Source organism: Excalfactoria chinensis, chromosome 11 (genome assembly GCF_039878825.1).
Source record: "Excalfactoria chinensis isolate bCotChi1 chromosome 11, bCotChi1.hap2, whole genome shotgun sequence".
Taxonomy (NCBI): Eukaryota; Metazoa; Chordata; class Aves; order Galliformes; family Phasianidae; genus Excalfactoria; species Excalfactoria chinensis.
In genome coordinates, this window is record NC_092835.1 from 8,310,029 (window position 1) to 8,330,895 (window position 20,867).

Consider the following 20,867-nt stretch of genomic DNA (forward strand, 5'->3'; position numbering starts at 1 on the left):
CACAGGCCTTCGTTACTGCACTGGAGGGAGATTTCATTTGCCAGAATTACTCCAGCGCCCATTTCAGCTTGGACTGCCAAGAACAAGTCTGGATCACATCATTTCAGCATTGCAAAGAACTTCTCTTCTATGTCATACTTGCTTCCCACATGTTACTCCGAGGCTGCTCCAGCCATCCCAGCTGTATTGCTGACTGTAATGCAGCATTGTGCAGCTCTGTAGATTTTATGGGTGCTACACCTTTTTTTCCTGTATTGCTTTTCTCTCTCTCTGTTTGCATTAGTAGGAGAGATTTCCTGGTTTGTTCTCTGTGTTGTGAAAGCAAGTTCTGACTGAACTGCTGTAGATGGTAATAATGGTACTGCAGCAGGAAGAATCTCCTGCTTTCAATGCATTTTTAACCAAATCCCTGCTGCCTGAAGTTCTGTGAAGAGGAGTAATAAGGAGCCCTGGGCAGCCAGTATGAGCCTTATAGGGCAGTTGTGCACAGCCCAAGGTTCCCCTATTCCAATGCTCAGATAAGCTGCATTACACTCCCCTTGGAGAAGTGCCATTCCGTTGTGACAGCTGCTCAAGGCTGGCCCTGCCCGATTTGGTTCACAGCTTGAGAACTGCTTTTCCTAATTGGTGTTTGTCTTGCGCAACAGCTACACTTACAGAGTACTAAGGGCAGTGCACAGAGTAGGTAGGTGTGCGAGTCGACTGCAGAATGGCAACTGAAAAGAACAAGCTGCTGTCCTTGATTCTCACCGCCGGGCTCACTGCACTCGCAGCTACTGGTAAGCTTCCAAAGGGTTTTTCACTGTTGCCTGCTGTGAGGAGTCAGAGCGCATGTGCAGCTTGCATACCCGTGGGAATGCCAGCCTTACGAGGGTCCTGGGCTCCCAACCCTGCTGCACAGAACTGAGGCCTGACCAGCAAAAGCTCCTTGTTTCTTTCTCTGGTCTGCTTTCAGGCATTTGTTTCATTATTTTTTTCACATGCAGCTAGCAGTGCTAAATTCCTATTGCGAAATTGTGTCTATTCTGCACTCAGATCCTTTTCTGAAACAGGAAATTCCTTTTCTTTGTGAGGGCAGTCTGATGGAGTTCTAAGTAACTGCAGCGAACTCCAAACAGTTACTGATGTGTGTGGAGAGTGAGCAGGTTATATGCTGCAGGCATGGCATGGCTGAGGGAGTTCATACCTGGGAACACTAACAGAATGAGGGCTGAACTAATGTCAGCTCTAGCAGTGAGTGTTTGTTGAAGGCTTGTGTGTGAAAACGAGTTGTTGATACAAACAGAGGGTGCGTATTCAGGCACCAAAGCTCTCAGAAAGCCGTCAGTTGCTCACTAGCAGACCAGTCCGTGATGTGATGTTCATGCAACCCCCAGGGATAAAAGCAGAGCAACCAGAAGTGGTGACCAAATATGGGACTGCCCGAGGATACCAAGTGAAAGTAGATGCAGCGGAGAGGAGTGTAAATGTCTTTCTGGGACTTCCTTTTGCTAAGCCTCCTGTGGGACCACTGAGGTTTTCTGAGCCCCAGCCACCTGAGCCATGGAAAGGTGTCAGAGATGCCACTTCCTACCCACCAATGTAAGTAAGAATTTATTAAAGACAGAATTCCCTGTGATTCACATGATTGATTAGTCATGTATGAAACATATATCAGTTCTGGTTTTTATTTTAAGTATTTGTGTACTACTGCTTTTTTAAGTGCCTCAAGTCTAATGCCCGTAATTGAAGTATAAAAAGCTAATAATGTTATCTGGTAATTAATTTGCATTTTAATTGAAGGTACTTATAGCTGTATCCCTCTGCAAGTACTCTGCCATGTTCTGAAATATGTAATATTACATGTGTTTTCAAATTATACTGCTGTAGACCGTGGGCCATTTTTACAGGTCTCATGCCAACTCAGCTGGAGTAAATTTTAGAAAACAATCCACATTTCCGATAGCAGCGGTATAGATATGTACTAATGATTGGGTTTTTTTGCTAGGAATACAAAATACTTCCTCTTGTAGGTGTGAGATGTTTTTATTTCTGTTGATTGTTATTTCTCTTATTTCTCCAGGTGTCTTCAGGACAAAGTATTAGGACAGTTTTTTTCAGATTTTATTAGTACAAGAAAAGAAAAAGTTATTCTCCAGATGTCTGAAGATTGCTTATACCTGAATATATACACACCTGTGTCTACAGAAAAACAGGAGAAGCTGCCGGTAAGGCAAATCATTACAAAACCTCTCACAAGCCTGATGGCTTCTGTGACTTGATGTGATAGATTAAGCCTGACCTTGAATCTTATAACAGCTTCCTGAGGGTTAGAACACATGCACAGCAAACTTACATCCTACACAGTATGTGAACTTAGTGGCACAGGTTTTAACCATTTACAAATAAAGTCATACTGATTACTTACTTAGGTAGTGTTTGATTTCCTGTAAATAGCCATGGTGCATTCATAAAATTCAAGCATTTAATGAAATCAGTTCATGTTGTGAGGCTGCCAGCCTCCAGTTTGAAAGTCTTTAACCGTTTGAAATGTAATCTGAAGGACTCATGAGTGAAGCAGCACATGCTAGGATATTTAGTCTGCATCACAGGGAGCTCTTCCTTGTGCTGAATCCCTTCTGTATTTCCCCTTCCAGGTCTTTGTGTGGATCCACGGAGGTGGGTTAGTTTTTGGATCAGCATCACCCTATGATGGTTCAGCATTAGCGGCCTTTGAGAACGTGGTAGTTGTGGCAATTCAGTACAGATTGGGAATTGTTGGATACTTTAGGTAAGATGTTCTATCTGTGGTTTTGTTAAGCGCTTTCAAACACTATGCATGTAAATCCTTTGTGAAAAGACCAGCAGAATATTTCCCTTTGCAAATAAACTTTCTGTTTCGTAATTACACATGCAACAGTTTGCAGCAACTCACAAGGCCCAGGTCTGCTCCAGAGACTGTTCTGGTTTGATTGCTGATCTCAACCCTTTTCAAGCCAATTCTTTTTTAATTATAGAGATGCTCTTAACCAGCTGTTTCCTTATCCTGCACATTGTCTTTATCTCTGCGTTGTTTTCTTTCATATCAAGCATTTAAGGAAATCTGTTATTTCTTCCCAGCACTGGTGATAAGCACGCTCGTGGTAACTGGGGGTATTTGGACCAAGTGGCAGCTCTTCAGTGGATTCAGGAAAATATCATACACTTTGGAGGAGACCCGGGATCTGTCACCATCTTCGGAGAATCTGCAGGGGGAATCAGTGTGTCTGCTCTGGTAAGTTCACCACAAGCATAAATGTTAATCATTTGAGAAAAAACCCCCTGTCCATGGTCATTCTTAGTACATAAATGAAAAGTCAGTGAAAAACAGTGGGTGGCTTTAGGGTAAACTGCACATCACCTTGTTCTGATATACAGTGTGATAACAGTGCAGCTCCTGACTGTTGGAAGTGTTCTTTTTTTTTTTACCCAAAATATGTAGTTTATGCCCAGAAACTTACTTGTGTTCTTCAAATTTGAATTCTTGCATTTTGGCTCTTGCAAAATTTATCATTTTTTGAAAAGACTGTTTGAGGCTGCCCTGATGTCCTGTAGGCATCAACCATCACTTTTGCAAATTAATCCAGGTGAATAGTCTTGACACAGGAACTAGACATACAACTCATGACTCAGTGCTGATGCAAAATCTTTACTTCAACACTGAGCACATGAATTGTGAGGTTTTTCTTCACCAGACTCAAAAAATTTGGTACAGATCATGCAGTGAAGCCAGTGTTCAGTGATAGGTATGCTGTGGTTGTGTATTGTTGTCTTCTGCAGCGCAACCAGACTGACTTAGACAGTAATAGCTCATGCATATCTGGATTGTGGTGTAGTTCCATGGAGTCTAGAAAGGAAGAGGCTAAGGGAGGTGAGGGATGATCTTAACCCTGATAGTGCTGCCAAAGACCTTTGTGCAGCTGAACTGTGATCAGAGGCTACAGAATAACACTCTGATTACCTTTTTTCAAAAAGGGCAGTTTCTGATATTGAAATTCTTTGTCAGTTTACAGAATGCATTTCCAGTAATGCTTGTTCTTGTTTCTGGTTGGTGTTGATTTTTTCCAGGTCTTATCTCCGCTGGCAAGGGGCTTGTTCCATAAGGCCATTTCAGAGAGTGGAACAGCAATAAGGAATTTATTCACTGAAAAGCCTGAGGAGGAAGCACAAGTGGGTATTTTGTGGCATTTTTAATTTTCTGATAATTTTGCACAATTTAAATTATTTCTTCCAAAAAGTGGAATTAGATTTCTTTCTTGTGGTACTGCAACCACATTATATTGGTTAATTAGTAAATGAGGATGTGACACGTTTTTATTGATTGCAGAGAATTGCTGCTGCATCTGGCTGTGAAAAATCCAGTTCTGCTGCTCTGGTTGAGTGCTTAAGAGAAAAAACAGAGGAAGAGATAGAACAGATCACTCTAAAAATGGTAGGTGAAATTATACCTTGTATATGAAGGACATTTCATATTTGATCATAACAGAGCATGCTATAAATGTCTTATAACATTACCTCATCTTGAAGTCTATCTAAAATCTGTCCCTTCTTTACATTTTCAGGATCTGACAGCATTGCAGCTATGCCATACCTCACCTGAGAACTGTGAACAGGTTCCTTCTCTTTAATTCTGTATGGGAACTGAGATGCACATGTTTCACTGTCAGGCTGTGCCAAGGGAAGAGACAAGAGTAGGAGATGTGACAGTTTCTCCTGAAGAAGCTGAACATTACTTAACATCATAATCGTGTCCTCTAAATTTCTTCTCACAGTGCTGGCTTTCCTGTTACCTTGCAGTTCTGGTGTAGAACTTAGATTGTCTCTAAGCTCTCCACACATTCATATTAGGACATTTCTAACTGTGAGGAGATGTAAATTAACAGTAGCCTACATTTCATAAATACTTAAAATGCAATGCTCATGTTCTGAAATCCTCTCTGGTTCAAAACATCTATTGGGAAAATTAAGAAAGCTTGACTAACTACTATTTCTTATGTTTTCCCTTGAGATTTTCATCTGGTGAAGCTTTTACTTTGTTTCTTTGTTTATGTCTCTCCAGCATTCCATGTTCATCAGCTCGACTGTGGATGGTGTATTTTTTCCAAAGAGTCCCAGGCAATTACTGTCAGAAAAAGCAATGAATGCAGTCCCATATATAACAGGAGTGAATAACTGTGAATTCGGTTGGGTAGTTCCTGAAGTAAGAAACTTATAATGGCTTTATTTAGATATTAGTTTGTGGATATAAGGATTTGTCATAAATGTCTATTCTCACTGTCATGCAGATGATGAAATTTCCTGATTTTACACATGGTCTGGACAAAGAAGTTGCACGTCAAGTATTGCAGAGCTCGTTTGTATTATCATTTAAGGTAAGAGACCATTTCCAGAACCACCCAGTGCTATTTCTTCACTGGGATAATTCCATATTCACATTTTGTACTGCTAACAGTAGTTGACCAACACAGAAGAAACTCTAAATCTCTATCCTAAATGCCCCATCTTTTTAAAAAGGAGTTCAGTGGAAATCAATGCAGTGGAAAGCAATGCAGATAACTAAACAGATCTCATGACATTCAAGATACCATAGGTTATCCCAGATATGTGTTATACTGGCAGGTGTCTCACTCCAATTTATTGTAGGGAGGCAAGGTTCTTTTGATATTTTATACCCTGCATGAGATTAAGAAACAATGGTTCAAATGCTGGTCCGACCAGTTTACTACAAATAATAATCAACCGAGAATATGGGGAAGGGAGAGCGGCAACTACTGAGAATGAGGGTGATTGGGAGGGGAGAGCAGGCAATAGGAAAGGTAGAAAGAAAGCAAGGATTGTGTAAAGCGGGGATAGTCACCACCTGGATGCCGCAGCATCCCCGCACACACCGTGCTGTTGGTCCGAGGCAAAAGCACAAGGAGAGCAGCAGCAGCGTGGCTGGCCACAAGCAGCAAGTCGGTCAGCATAGAGCAGGTGGTGGAGGAAGCAGCAGGGTCTCACAGAGCAGGCCCAGGAGAGACCGCTGGCAGCAGCAGAGCAGCAGCAAAGGGATCTGAAGCCAGATACCTGTCTTGTGCTTCAGCATGCAGGTGTCAGGTCGTGAGGAATCGGATGTCAGAACACCACCTTGTTGACATTGTGAGGAATCTCATATCAGAAAACAGAACTTCATGGTTGCTGATCTCTCTTTTATCCTCCTTTTTCCTGCCTACGTGAAATACCTGTGTGCTTGGGTAAGGGTCATGTGCAGCACCCCCTGAGATGGCCATCTTCCTCAAGATAAGCCCACACAAAAGACCACTTCACAGCCATTCATCTGCAGTTTATCTCTCTCTCATTGCCCCTGGCATGTCCATCTGTGTCCCTCAGACAAAGGATTTCTCAACCCTTGCCCAGGGCTTGCCTGGACTTGTCCATCTTCAGCAAACTTTGAGGCAATAGTGCAAAAGCAAGGCCTCTCACAGCAGGTATGGCACCACGCCTATAGAACACACAATACTGTGAAGCTTCATGTCAAGTCTTTCTTTTTTGTTTCAGGATATTCCTTCTGAAATTGTTGATCTTGTATTCAATGAATACATGGGGAAAGCACAGAGCCGTGCTCAGGTGCGAGATGGCCTTCTTGATGCTTTAGGAGATCACGTGTTTGTTTTCCCAGCCACTGAAGTGGCCAGATACCATAGAGGTGAGTCTCTAATTCTGCATCTCTTCAAACAAGCATTGTCTTCCATCCTTGAGCATGTCTGTGGTGTTTATGTATGTATCATACTTTGTTCTCAGAATAACTGATAGTGTTTTCATTTTATCAAAACATCTTGCAGTGAAAGTTTATCATCACTGTTGGCTGGCATTTGAAACATTAGCACTTGTTTCTCATTTTATTTTCTGTTAGATGCTGGCCACCCAGTCTACTTCTATGAATTTCAGCATCGACCAAGCTCAGCCACAGCACCCGAGTTTGTAAAAGCAGATCATGGAGATGAGATTGCCTTTGTCTTTGGAAAGCCATTCTTAGCTGGTGATGTATCTGTGCTTGCTAAACTATTCTTTTTGAAGCAACATTGTTATTATTTATGCTTACCTCAGCACTTTCATAACAGAATTTTGTTTAGAAACAATAGAATCTACATCCTCATTGCGGTAGTACTGGTTACAGTGTATTGGAATTGATTGGACTGCTGTTTTTTGCTCACTTTGATCTTTGATTATTGTCATTTCTTCTCTCACTTTGCAGGGAATGCTACAGAAGAAGAAAAGAAACTTAGCAGAACTGTTATGAAATACTGGAGTAACTTTGCTAGAAACGGGTGAGATCCGTAGTGCGAACTGCAGCTCAGGTCTTGTCTGTGCTGCCTGAAGCATGGCAGCAGCATGGTAGTTCCTGTAAGCGTGGCAGAATTAAGATCAGTATGAAACAAATAGTTTCTCTTCTTAAGGAGTGCAAGAAAAACTCTGGAAAGCACGTGCAATCCATAATAAAATCCAGGAGCTATTTGTATCTGCAGTGGAGGATTAGATCCAAATGCAATGGCAAACGTTACTGAATGTCTGCCATTCCAGTGATGAGCATTTTGATAAAAGCATCCATCTGTTCCGGTTCCAGAATCGTGTCATCTGAGCTCCTGTTAGTCTTCTGAAACGATCTCAGGTTGAGAAGTCAGAGCACAAATGGAAAGGTGACTTTTCATTTTCTGTTTCCAGAAATCCCAATGGGGAAGGCTTGGTGCATTGGCCTCAGTATGATCTGGATGAAAGATACCTGGAAATAGACCTCACACAAAAGGCAGCAAAGAAGCTGAAAGAAGACAAAATGGAGTTTTGGGTAGAGCTGACAGAACAGATGAGGAGTGAAAGAAGGAGAGAACACACGGATTTGTGAGAGCTGCAGAGGACACATTTTCCTTTTACAACATGAAGTAAGGTCAAAATTAGTCAGAATGCAGATTTTACTCTTGACTATCTACCTCACTAATGTGTAGTTTGCTGTCACAATCACAGGAAAACATCCCTTGATTCTTTATAAGAAAATATGTTTACAGAATATTTCATAGGTGTCACAGTAAGTTGTATGTTCCTTCCACTCGTCCTTATCAAGAGCGTCCTTGGTTCTCATTCTTACAGCCTCCCTGGGAGCAGAAGTGCATCCCTAAAAATCAGCCATGGGATCGCAAGTGTTTTAAACATCAGGATTTGTATATAAGTTTCTCTCACACTGCTGGCATTATTCATTATTAACACTTCCATTTTCATCAGACTGTAGTGCACACATTAGTAGTGTGATGAAAATACAACCCTTTCTCTTGTTTGAATTTGTTCAATATTTCTTTACTATGTACTTGATTCTAGATGAAATACAGCATGCTGTTTCTGAAGCAGAGGAAGTTATATATGCTGCAAACAATTTGGCAAATGCTGATGTTTTACAGTAAGCTTTTGTCATTACGTAGAAAGCAGACTGTTCTTTCTCATGAAGCACAGTGCGTACAGCTCTCATTTTGAAAGAAAAACATGAGAATTAGAATATGTAAAGCTTTTCACCAGTTTTACTACATTAATTACTGTCACTTTCACAGTAGTTCATGGTCTGTGTCAAAGTCCATGCAAACTGAAGTATTCCCTTTTACTCCAGTGAACTTTAGAGCAATCCAGCTGTGTTGTAAAAAGCATGAATTAATCTGTTACTAGAATCTTGTGATTTAGCTTATGTTTTGTATCTAGTTTTTACTTATAATGACCTGCTCTTAGAGAAGAACTAAAGAACACTGCACAGTTCTTTTGCTATTTTCTCAGATTTATAAGGAAAGCATTCTAACAGCAGATATTCTTTGTGATATGCTGAGGTGCATTTACGTGTGGTCATACCAGTAACTACATCTAAGAGAATATTCTTGAAATGCTACAATATGGAATTCCATCCTCTTGTATCAGAATGAAGAAAGCTTTACCTCATCACACCCAGAATAGAGAATTTCAGTCCCACAAAGCTGGGATGAGATCTATGGAACTAAACCATGTGGCCAGTTTCTTCAGTTGTAGTGGGACCCAGAAGATGTTGGTTTGTTTATTTATTTATCGGTTGTGGTTCTGGTTTCCTGGAAGGATACAGGCAAATCCTTTCACTGCCTCGCACCTCAGTTCCACTGCCTGTAGAATAACTATGCTGATCTTGTTCAACTGCCCTGAAATCTTCTCATGATGATTTCTGGATTGCTAACAAATGTCAGGGTTTTACACTTTCTTTCTTTCTTATTTTTTGCAGGAATCCCAATGGGGAAGGTCTGTCTGAATGGCCATCCTACAGTCTAAATGACAAACGCTTGGAGATAAACCTAAAACAAAGGACAGAAAGTTGAAGGAAAAGAAGGTAGACTTCTGGGAAAAGGTGATGTTAGAAAAGCCAGCCTGGAAAAGAATGGAAAACAAGAAAGTTACTGTAGAGCTATAATTTACTGTCTAAACATGCATAATAGGCATAGTATTTAGGATAGCAAAAGGAATTATTGGAAGTATATTTGGAAGATAAAATAACATGTCCCTTCCTTTCACCTTTTCTTCACAGTTCTCATATTTACGCTTATTTGCTGTAATTATTGCAGTGGACCAATTTCCACTTTGTGCTTTTCCCTCGGTTCTTGTCCTCAGCAGAAGCCTTTCCTTTGCAGTACAGTTAACAGATCTTTCTGCTCCTCAGGCTTTTCTGTAGCTTTTCCGTTGTTGAAGAATAATGTGGCAGCAATGTTGCATTAATAAAGCTAAATCAATAAAGACCCGATTTGCAAGTAAAACTGTCTTTCTCATGTCAAAGATAGCAGTGCTGTTCCAGAGGTTTTGGTGCGATTCACACACAGAAATGTCCTCTGAGATTTTTAAAGAAAGTTTTCTACTGTGAGTGAGTTTCACAGCTGAGATAGCAGTACATTTCTGACTGTTTGGTACCTCGTCTGGAGCAGTAGTGCAGTGCTGGAATTCACATTGCTTGTAGATAATAGGAAAGGAGAGAAACATTCTCTACTGAACTCAGCTACTTTCTTCTTTCTTCTTAAGTAAGTCATATCTGCCTGAAGAGGGTAATAATAATGGTACTGCAGCAGGAAGAATCTCCTGCTTTCAGTGCAGTTTTAACCAAATCCCTGCTGCCTGAAGTTCAGTGGAGTATTAAGGAGCCCTGGGCAGCCAGTATGAGCCTTTAGGGGTGTTGTGCACAGCCCAAGGTTCCCCTATTGCCATGCTCAGATAAGCTGCATTACGCTCCCCTTGGAGAAGTGCCATTCCGTTGTGACAGCTGCTCAAGGCTGGCCATGCCTGATTTGGTTCACAGCTTGAGCACTGCTTTTCCTAATCGGTGTTTGTCTTGCGCAACAGCTACACTTACAGAGTACTAAGGACAGTGCACAGAGTAGGTAGGTGTGCGAGTCGGCTGCAGAATGGCAACTGCAAAGAACACGCTGCTGTCCTTGATTCTCACCACCGGGCTCACAGCACTCGCAGCTACTGGTAAGCTTCCAAAGGGTTTTTCACTGTTGCCTGCTGTGAGGAGTCAGAGCGCATGTGCAGCTTGCATACCCGTGGGAATGCCAGCCTTACGAAGGTCCTGGGCTCCCAACCCTGCTGCACAGAACTGAGACCTGACCAGCAAAAGCTCCTTGTTTCTTTCTCTGGTCTGCTTTCAGGCATTTGTTTCATTATTTTTTTCACATGCAGCTAACAAAGCTAAATTCCTGTTGCGAAATTGTGTCTATTCTGCACTCAGATCCTTTTCTGAAACAGGAAATTCCTTTTCTTTGTGAGGGCAGTCTGATGGAGTTCTAAGTAACAGCAATGAACTACAAACAGTTACTGATGTGTGTGGAGAGTGAGCAGGTTATATGCTGCAGGCTTGTGTGTGAAAACAAGTTGTTGATACAAACAGATGGTGCTTATTCAGGCACCAAAGCTCTCAGAAAGCCGTCAGTTGCTCACTAGCAGACCAGTCCTTGATGTGATGTTGTTCATGCAACCCCCAGGGATAAAAGCAGAGCAACCAGAAGTGGTGACCAACTACGGGACTGCCCGAGGATACCAAGTGAAAGTAGATGCAGCGGAGAGGAGTGTAAATGTCTTTCTGGGACTTCCTTTTGCTAAGCCTCCTGTGGGACCACTGAGGTTTTCTGAGCCCCAGCCACCTGAGCCATGGAAAGGTGTCAGAGATGCCACTTCCTACCCACCAATGTAAGTAAAGCAAGAAGAAAAGCATTTATCTTCTCAATGATTTTAGATTACCTGCAGTTTGTGGACACTGATATGCAGGGTGATCCAAAGCCATGAGGACAAAGTCCTTGCTGTCATCTCACCTCCTCTCACATCTGCTACACTGAATGCATTTCTGAAAAAATCTTGATATGACAGCTACTGTTTTTATCCAGTGCTGTGTAATAGGCTTTATGAGTGAGCTGATGCGGATCAACACCTGACTGACTGTGTGCTTCTTTGCAAGTGTTTGGTCATGTTTTTAAGCTGTGTATGTTTGTAGCAGAAAAAGAAAGAAGTTGAGGAAACACTGTAAGAAAATGTTGAGTAGGACATGTAAGAAAATCTGCTTGTACTGGTGCTCTTCTTTAGTGCCTCTAGCCCAGTAATTGCAATACAAAAAGCTACTGGAGTTACAAAGTAATTATTATGCAATTTATTCAAAGTGTTTTATAGCTCTACCTGTCTGCAAGTATCCTTCTGTAATGTTCTGTAGGTGGCAAAACTGCATTTGGTATCAAATTGTACTGCTCTGGACTGTGGTTCCTTTTAAAACAGTCTTGCAGTGCCACCTTGATGGAAGAAAACATATTGAACATTAAAACTGCACCGTATGTTTTCTGTTGCATGAAACCCAGAAACGTACCAGAGGTTTGTACTTTGCAAAACAGCTGCACTTTGTAGCATTGAGATTTTTGTTAGTTCTGTTGATTATTTTTTCTCTTATTTCTCCAGGTGTCTTCAGGACAAAGAATTAGGACAGTTTGAATCAGATTTTATTAGTACAAGAAAAGAAAAAGTTATTCTCCAGATGTCTGAAGATTGCTTATACCTGAATATATACACACCTGTGTCTACAGAAAAACAGGAGAAGCTGCCGGTAAGGAAAATCATTACAAAACCTCTAGCAAGCCTGATGGCTTCTGTGACTTGATGTGATAGATTAAGCCTGTCCTTGAATCTTATAACAGCTTCTTGAGGGTTAGGACACATGCACAGCAAACTTACATCCTACACAGTATGTGAACTTAGTGGCACAGTTTTTAATGATTAACACATAAAATCATACTGATTTTTTTTACTGAATTAGTGCTTGATTTCCTGGAGGAGCAATGCTAAAATTCAAGCATTTAATGAAATCAGTTCGTGTTGTGAGGCTGCCAGCCTCCAGTTTGAAAAACGTTGACTGCTTGTGAAATGTAATCTGAAGGACTCATGAGTGAAGCAGCACATGCTAGGATTTTTAGTCTGCATCACACGGAGCTCTTCCTTGTGCTGAATCACTTTTGTATTTCCCCTTCCAGGTCTTTGTGTGGATCCATGGAGGTGGACTAGCTTTTGGATCAGCATCACCCTATGATGGTTCCGCATTAGCAGCCTTTGAGAACATGGTAGTTGTGGCAGTTCAGTACAGACTGGGTATTCTTGGATACTTCAGGTAAGATGTGCTATCTCTGGATTTGTTAAGCGCTTTCAAACACTATGCATGTAAATCCTTTGAATGCAGTAGAATACATGTTTTTGGAAATAAACTCTCTGTTTCTTAATTACACATGCAACAGTTGGCAGCAACTCACAAGGCCCAGGTCTGCTCCAGAGACTGTTCTGGTTTGATTGCTGGTCTGATCTCAAGCTTTTTCAAGCCAATTCTTTTTTAATTATAGAGATGCTCTTAAACAGTGTTTTCCTTATCCTGCGCGTTGTCTTTATCTCTGCGTTGTTTTCTTTCACATCAAGCATTTAAGGAAATCTGTTATTTCTTCCCAGCACTGGTGATAAGCACGCTCGTGGTAACTGGGGGTATTTGGACCAAGTGGCAGCTCTTCAGTGGATTCAGGAGAATATCATACACTTTGGAGGAGACCCGGGATCTGTCACCATCTTCGGAGAATCTGCAGGGGGAATCAGTGTGTCTGCTCTGGTAAGTTCACCACAAGCATGAATGTTAATCAATTGGGAAATAACAAACCAACAAACAAACAGGCACTGCCTGCAGTCATTCTTAGTATGTAAATGAAAAGTCAATGAGAAAAGTGGGTGGCTTTAGGATAAACCACACATCACCTTGTTCTGTTATACAATGTGGTAACAGTGCAGCTCCTGACTGTTGCAAGTGTTCTCTTAATTGTACATAGATGATGCTGTTTAGAACCCTAAATGTTATTTGCCATCTTCAGATTTCAATGTCCATTTGCTCCTGACTTCTCCACTGTAGTTGTTTTTTCCCCTTTGGCAGCACAGCTGCTCCATTGGACAGAGCTATACCTGATGCGTATCTGGCCTGCAAGTGTTGTTCTGTGAAGTCTTGAAAGCAAAGTGCTGCAGGAGGGGAAAGGGCAGGCATGAACCTATCCCTGTTAATGCTGGCAGAGACCTTTGCACCAGGGAGCTGTGATCAGAGGCTACAGAGTAACAGTTGGATGACAGGTTTTCAAAAAGGGCAGTTTCTGATATTGCAATTCTATGTCAGTGATCAGAATGCATCTCCAGTAACGCTTGCTCTTGTTTCTGGTTGGTGCTTTTTATTTCCAGGTCTTATCTCCACTGGCAAAGGGATTGTTCCATAGGGCCATTTCACAGAGTGGTGCTGCAATCAGGACTTTATTCACTGATAAGCCTGAGGAAGAAGCACAGGTGGGTGTTTTGTATCATATTTATTTCTCAGATAGTGTTGAACTCCTTTAATGGTTTATTCCAAAAACTGGAATTCAATTGTTTTTCTTGTGGAATTTCAACCACATTCATTAGATTCAGCATTGCTGTTTGCAGTAATACACGTTCAGTGAAACTTTGCTTTCCAAATACCCAAATATCCACAGATGTCTGAATGAAAGCAGAAGACTGAGGAAGCAGAGAGAGAAGGCAGTGAATGAGTTTGGAATGTGAAGGGGTAGAGTATACTGTCCTCATTAAAAGATGAGCTGTTATTTTTAACTGGGAAATAGCACCAGATTCTCAATATTGTTCTCTTTCCTTCCTGATGGATCCTGATGTGCTCCAAGGAACAAAACCGTATTCAGCTTAGTTATAATGAGAAAGAAGAGCCCAATTCCACGCAGTCTTACCCATCTGTAAGAAACAGCCTCCAAGAGCTTTGTTTTGCTAATCTGGGATGTGGAAGAGGCTGCATTGCACTGGGGTCTGTCTGTCTAAGGACAGCTGAGAAATAGCAGTCCTTCATTCAAAAGGACTCTGTATCATTGAGAAGGGTGTAATGTGCTCTATTTTTTTCATCATCTACATAGTTATATTCCATGTATGCATTACTCTGAACCACCTTATGCCATCCCGACTTCTCAGCCCCGTTTGTGACATACCAGAACAACTACCTTGGTCTGTTAGTGAAGGGAGGTATTTTGGAGGAGTAGGTTTTGTCTTTCTGTTCAGCCCACAACATGAAGGATTATGAAAGCTTCCTATCTCAGCATCTACAGCTGAAACGCTTCTGGCTTTGGTCGTCCTTTCTGAGAAACTGAGATGCCCCCCCTGCACTCCTGTCTCCAGACTCAGTGGCAGATAGAGCCCTTCTATGGGAAGTACATGGATAATTAGTAAATGAGGATGTGACTCGTTTTTATTGATTGCAGAGAATTGCTGCTGCATCTGGCTGTGAAAAATCCAGTTCTGCTGCTCTGGTTGAGTGCTTAAGAGAAAAAACAGAGGAAGAGATAGAACAGATCACTCTAAAAATGGTAGGTTAAATTATACCTTGTATATGAGGGACATTTCATATTTGATCATATCAGAGCATGCTGTGTATGTCTTATAACATTACCTCATCTTGAAGTCTATCTAAAATCTGTCCCTTCTTTACATTTTCAGGATCTGACAACATTGCAGCTATGCCATACCTCACCTGAGAACTGTGGACAGGTTCCTTCTCTTTAATTCTGAATGAGAACTGAGATGCACATGTTTCACTGTCAGGCTGTGTCAAGGGAAGAGACAAGAGTAGGAGATGTGACAGTTTCTCCTGAAGAAGCTGAACATGACTTAACATCATAATCGTGTCCTCTAAATTTCTTCTCACAGTGCTGGCTTTCCTGTTACCTTGCAGTTCTGGTGTAGAACTTAGATTGTCTCTAAGCTCTCCACACATTCATATTAGGACATTTCTAACTGTGAGGAGATGTAAATTAACAGTAGCTTACATTTCATAAATACTTAAAATGCAAAGCTCATGTTCTGGAATCCTCTCTGGTTCAAAACATCTATTGGGAAAATTAAGAAAGCTTGACTACTACTATTTCTTATGTTTTCCCTTGAGATTTTCATCTGGTGAAGCTTTTACTTTGTTTCTTTGTTTATGTCTCTCCAGCATTCCATGTTCATCAGCTCGACTGTGGATGGTGTATTTTTTCCAAAGAGTCCCAGGCAATTACTGTCAGAAAAAGCAATGAATGCAGTCCCATATATAACAGGAGTGAATAACTGTGAATTCGGTTGGGTAGTTCCTGAAGTAAGAGAGAATTTTAATAGCTATTCTTACGTATAAGTCTATGGATATAAAATTTCCTAATAAATGTGTATTCTTTTTGTCATGTACAGGTAATGAAATTTCCTGATTTTACACATGGTCTGGACAAAGAAGTTGCACGTCAAGTATTGCAGAGCTCGTTTGTATTATCATTTAAGGTAAGAGACCATTTCCAGAACCACCCAGTGCTATTTCTTCACTGGGATAATTCCATATTCACGTTTTGTACTGCTAACAGTAGTTGACCAACACAGAAGATCTCTAAATCTCTATCCTAAATACCCCATCTCTTTAAAAAGGAGTTCAGTGGAAATCCAGGAGCAATGCAGATAGCTAAACATCAATCCCATGACTTTCTAGATATCCTAGGTTATCCCAGATATGTGTTGTACTGGCAGGTATGACACAGTGCCTGTAGGGCACACAAGCATTTTGAGTTACAAAGCTTGCAGCTTTATGGTTGTTCTGTGTTCTCCTGAAACTAGGAAATATAAAAAATTGCAGATTAGTAGGTGAGTATTAAGAAGCTGATAAACATAGCCTGTACTTGTAAAGGATCATATAGAGACACAGGAATCTATTATACTCTGGGAATGAGCCCAGGGTTGTTCTGAAAGGGAGTAAGTTGTGGCCATCTGCAGCAGGAAATGGATCTTACGAAATTCAGCAGGATTTCTTTTCACTTACGAGAGTTGTTTCCAAGTATTGGAGAACAAGGATCCAGATCTGTCTCTTAGCATCACCAGCTGATATCTGTCTAAAAGAATCTGAGGGCATCATTTGTGATTTTGCAAATCTCTTTTCCCTGAAATCATCTATGTTAGGTGCAAATGGAAATTCTCCCAGAGATGGCACTATTCGGCATTTAGCCAGAGACATGCATGTGACACTCACAGTTTACACTGTTATTCCTTTTAGGGTGGATTCTCATTATAATAATTGATTTTGTTGTTCATTTCAGGATATTCCTTCTGAAATTGTTGATCTTGTATTCAATGAATACGTGGGGAAAGCACAGAGCCGTGCTCAGGTGCGAGATGGCCTTCTTGATGCTGTAGGAGATCACGTGTTTGTTTTCCCAGCCATTGAAGTGGCCAGATACCATAGAGGTGAGTCTCTAATTCTACATCTCTTCAAACAAGCGTTGTCTTCCATTCTTGAGCATGTCTGTGGTCTTTGTGTATGTATCAGACTTTGTTATCAAAAGAACAGATAGTGTTTTCATTTTATCACAACAGCTTGCAGTGGAAGTTTATCATCACTGTTGGCTGGCATTTGAAACATTGGCACTTGTTTCTCATTTTATTGTCTGTTAGATGCTGGCCACCCAGTCTACTTCTATGAATTTCAGCATCGACCAAGCACAACCACAGCACCCGAGTTTGTAAAAGCAGACCATGGAGATGAGATTCTCTTTGTCTTTGGAAAGCCGTTCTTAGCTGGTGATGTATCTGTGCTTGCTAAAGCATTCTTTTTGAAACAGCATTGTTATTATTTATGCTTACCTCAGCACTTTCAGAATAGAAGATTGGTTAGTAACTGCAGAATCTAAATGAGCTGTTTTTTCAGTTTTCAGTAAATTACATTTCATGAATTAATTTATCAGCTCTGCTCATATAGAAATACCACAGCCCAGAATAACAAGTAGGTTCATAGAATGGTTTGGATATGAAGGGTCCTACAAAGAAGATCTCGTTCACATACTCTCTGCCATACAGTTGGTTACAGTGGAATTGACTGGACTGCTGTTTTTTGCTCACTTTGATCTTTGATTATTGTCATTTCTTCTCTCACTTTGCAGGGAATGCTACAGAAGAAGAAAAGAAACTTAGCAGAACTGTTATGAAATACTGGAGTAACTTTGCTAGAAACGGGTGAGATCCGTAGTGCGAACTGCAGCTCAGGTCTTGTCTGTGCTGCCTGAAGCATGGCAGCAGCATGGTCGTTCCTGTAAGCGTGACAGAATTAAGATCAGTATGAAACAAATAGTTTCTCTTCTTAAGGAGTGCAAGAAAAACTCTGGAAAGCACGTGCAATCCAAAATAAAATCCAGGAGCTATTTGTATCTGCAGTGGAGGATTAGATCCCAATGCAATGGCAAACGTTACTGAATGTCTGCCATTCCGGTGATGAGCATTTTGATAAAAGCATCCATCTGTTCCGGTACCAGAATCGTGTCATCTGAGCTCCTGTTAGTCTTCTGAAACGATCTCAGGTTGAGAAGTCAGAGCACAAATGGAAAGGTGACTTTTCATGTTTTCTGTTTCCAGAAATCCCAATGGGGAAGGCTTGGTGCATTGGCCTCAGTATGATCTGGATGAAAGATACCTGGAAATAGACCTCATACAAAAGGCAGCAAAGAAGCTGAAAGAAGACAAAATGGAGTTTTGGGTAGAGCTGACAGAACAAATGAGGAGTGAAAGAAGGAGAGAACACACGGATTTGTGAGAACTGCAGAGGACACATTTACCTTTTACAACATGAAGTAAGGTCAAAATTAGTCAGAATGCAGATTTTACTCTTGACTATCTACCTCGCTAATGTGTAGTTTGCTGTCACAATCACAGGAAAACATCCCTCGATTCTTTACAAGAAAATATGTTTACAGAATATTTCATAGGTGTCACAGTAAGTTGTATGTTCCTTCCGCTCGTCCTTATCAAGAGCATCCTTGGTTCTCATTCTTACAGCCTCCCTGGGAGCAGAAGTGCATCCTTAAAAATCAGCCATGGGATCACAAGTGTTTTAAACATCATTATTTGTATATAAGTTTCTCTCACACTGCTGGCATTATTCATTATTACTACTTCCATTTTCATCAGACTGTAGTGCACACATTAGTAGTGTGATGAAAATACAACCCTTTCTCTTGTTTGAATTTGTTCAATATTTCTTTACTATGTACTTGATTCTAGATGAAATACAGCATGCTGTTTCTGAAGCAGAGGAAGTTATATATATGCTGCAAACAATTTGGCAAATGCTGATGTTTTACAGTAAGCTTTTGTCATTACATAGAAAGCAGACTGTTCTTTCTCATGAAGCAGAGTGCGTACAGCTCTCATTTTGAAAGAAAAACATGAGAATTAGAATATATAAAGTTTTTTCACCAGTTTTACTACATTAATTACTGTCACTTTCACAGTAGTTCATGGTCTGTGTCAAAGTCCATGCAAACTGAAGTATTCCCTTTTACTCCAGTGAACTTTAGAGCAATCCAGCTGTGTTGTAAAAAGCATGAATTAATCTGTTACTAGAATCTTTTGATTTAGCTTATGTTTTGTATCTAGTTTTTACTTATAATGACCTGCTCTTAGAGAAGAACTAAAGAACACTGCACAGTTCTTTTGCTATTTTCTCAGTTTTATACGGAAAGCATTCTAACAGCAGATATTCTTTGTGATATGCTGAGGTGCATTTACGTGTGGTCATACCAGTAACTACATCTAAGGGGATATTCTCGAAATGCTACAATATGGAATTCCATCCTCTTGTATCAGAATGAAGAAAGCTTTACCTCATCACACCCAGACTAGAGAATTTCTGTCCCACAAAGCTGGGATGAAATCTATGGAACTAAACCATGTGGCCAATTTCTTCAGTTGTAGTGGGACCCAGAAGATGTTGGTTTGTTTATTTATTTATTGGTTGTGGTTCTGGTTTCCTGGAAGGATACAGGCAAATCCTTTCACTGCCTCGCACCTCAGTTCCACTGCCTGTAGAATAACTATGCTGATCTTGTTCAACTGCCCTGAAATCTTCTCATGATGATTTCTGGATTGCTAACAAATGTCAGGGTTTTACACACTCTTTCTTTCTTTCTTTCTTATTTTTTGCAGGAATCCCAATGGGGAAGGTCTGTCTGAATGGCCATCCTACAGTCTAAATGAAAAACGCTTGGAGATAAACCTAAAACAAAGGACAGAAAGTTGAAGGAAAAGAAGGTAGACTTCTGGGAAAAGGTGATGTTAGAAAAGCCAGCTTGGAAAAGAATGGAAAACAAGATAGTTACTGTAGAGCTATAATTTACCGTCTAAACATGCATAATAGGCATAGTATTTAGGATAGCAAAAGGAATTATTGGAAGTATTTTTGAAGGATAAAATAACGTGTCCCTTCATTTCACCTTTTCTTCACAGTTCTCATATTTACGCTTATTTGCTGTAATTATTGCAGTGGACCGATTTCCACTTTGTGCTTTTCCCTCGGTTCATGTCCTCAGCAGAAGCCTTTCCTTTGCAATACAGTCAGCAGATCTGTCTGCTCCTCAGGATTTTCTGTAGCTTTGCCATTGCTGAAGAATGTGGCATCAATGTTGTGTTAATAAAGCTAAATCAATAAAGACCTGATTTGTAAGTAAAACTGTCTTTCTCATGTCAAAGATAGCAGTGGTGTTCCAGAGGATTTGGTGCGATTCACACACAGAAATGTCCTGAGATTTTTAAAGAAAGTTTTCTACTGTGAGTGAGTTTCACAGCTGAGATAGCAGTACATTTCTGACTGTACTAGTACATTTCTGTACTATCCCAGTGATATCCTGGTTTGAAATTGCTGCATGACTAGGAGACAGTCTTAAAACTGTCAAAGCTCTAGCTTCATAGACTCTAGTGCTAGGTTTTATGTGCTCCAGCTTCATTTAGTCTTACCCAGAGGATGATTTAAAAAATATAATGAAGTGACCCCGTTTTAAAAGCCGATTTCTGAACATTCCTACCCTGCACACTTGAAGCTAAATGTATTTATGGGCCCTCATTTAGCTATGTGATCACAAACGTGATATTTGTCTCTATTTTTCAGCAACTGAAATCAAGACAGCTAGCAGTACGTTAGTGTGCAGGAGGCAAATGTCATTGTGTGGCAGGATTTTTCTGAGTCATTCTCTGACCTATGAGTTGTTCACTGATTGAATGTGAACTGCAAAATGATCTCCATGAAGATGAAATATCAGGTAGCATTCAAGAATTCCAGTTGCCAGGTATGTAGCACTGTACCCAGATTCCACTAGTTTAGTTTACGTCACTTAGAGTAAGGATTTCCACATTTGCACAAATCTAATTTGGTAGATCCTTAGGCCAAAGGCTCCTTAGCCAAGGTGGTAAATATCTAGACCCAGTTGGTTTATTTTAGTATGTAATTGAAATCAGCA

At 40.7% G+C, this 20,867-nt stretch overlaps 2 protein-coding genes across 5 annotated transcripts; both read left to right on the forward strand.

The window, feature by feature from the left end:
- Positions 1–609: 609 nt before the first annotated feature.
- Positions 610–9,799, forward strand: LOC140257099 (fatty acyl-CoA hydrolase precursor, medium chain-like). 3 transcript variants are annotated; one of them, XM_072346110.1, is made up of 15 exons: positions 610–779; positions 1,377–1,581; positions 2,063–2,207; positions 2,637–2,770; positions 3,100–3,253; positions 4,087–4,188; positions 4,346–4,450; positions 4,581–4,631; positions 5,078–5,218; positions 5,304–5,390; positions 6,556–6,703; positions 6,911–7,036; positions 7,253–7,325; positions 7,720–7,939; positions 9,278–9,403. In XM_072346110.1, exons 1-14 carry the CDS (start codon positions 710–712, stop codon positions 7,895–7,897), a joined length of 1,719 nt encoding a protein of 572 aa, XP_072202211.1. In that variant the 5' UTR covers positions 610–709; the 3' UTR covers positions 7,898–7,939; positions 9,278–9,403. The 3 variants fall into 3 exon arrangements, with proteins under 3 accessions (XP_072202211.1, XP_072202210.1, XP_072202212.1); XM_072346109.1 differs by having other exon boundaries at positions 611–779; positions 7,720–7,934; positions 9,278–9,799; XM_072346111.1 differs by lacking the exon at positions 610–779 and adding an exon at positions 874–943 and having other exon boundaries at positions 7,720–7,934; positions 9,278–9,799.
- Positions 9,800–10,309: 510 nt separating this feature from the next.
- Positions 10,310–20,080, forward strand: LOC140257098 (fatty acyl-CoA hydrolase precursor, medium chain-like). Of its 2 annotated transcripts, XM_072346108.1 has the most exons (15): positions 10,310–10,512; positions 11,022–11,226; positions 11,980–12,124; positions 12,549–12,682; positions 13,012–13,165; positions 13,777–13,878; positions 14,832–14,936; positions 15,067–15,117; positions 15,563–15,703; positions 15,793–15,879; positions 16,683–16,830; positions 17,038–17,163; positions 17,523–17,595; positions 17,992–18,206; positions 19,561–20,080. In XM_072346108.1, the coding sequence occupies exons 1-14, from the start codon at positions 10,443–10,445 to the stop codon at positions 18,167–18,169; spliced, it is 1,719 nt and encodes a 572-aa protein (XP_072202209.1). In that variant the 5' UTR covers positions 10,310–10,442; the 3' UTR covers positions 18,170–18,206; positions 19,561–20,080. The 2 variants fall into 2 exon arrangements, with proteins under 2 accessions (XP_072202209.1, XP_072202208.1); XM_072346107.1 differs by lacking the exon at positions 10,310–10,512 and having other exon boundaries at positions 10,631–11,226; positions 19,561–20,079.
- Positions 20,081–20,867: the final 787 nt, after the last annotated feature.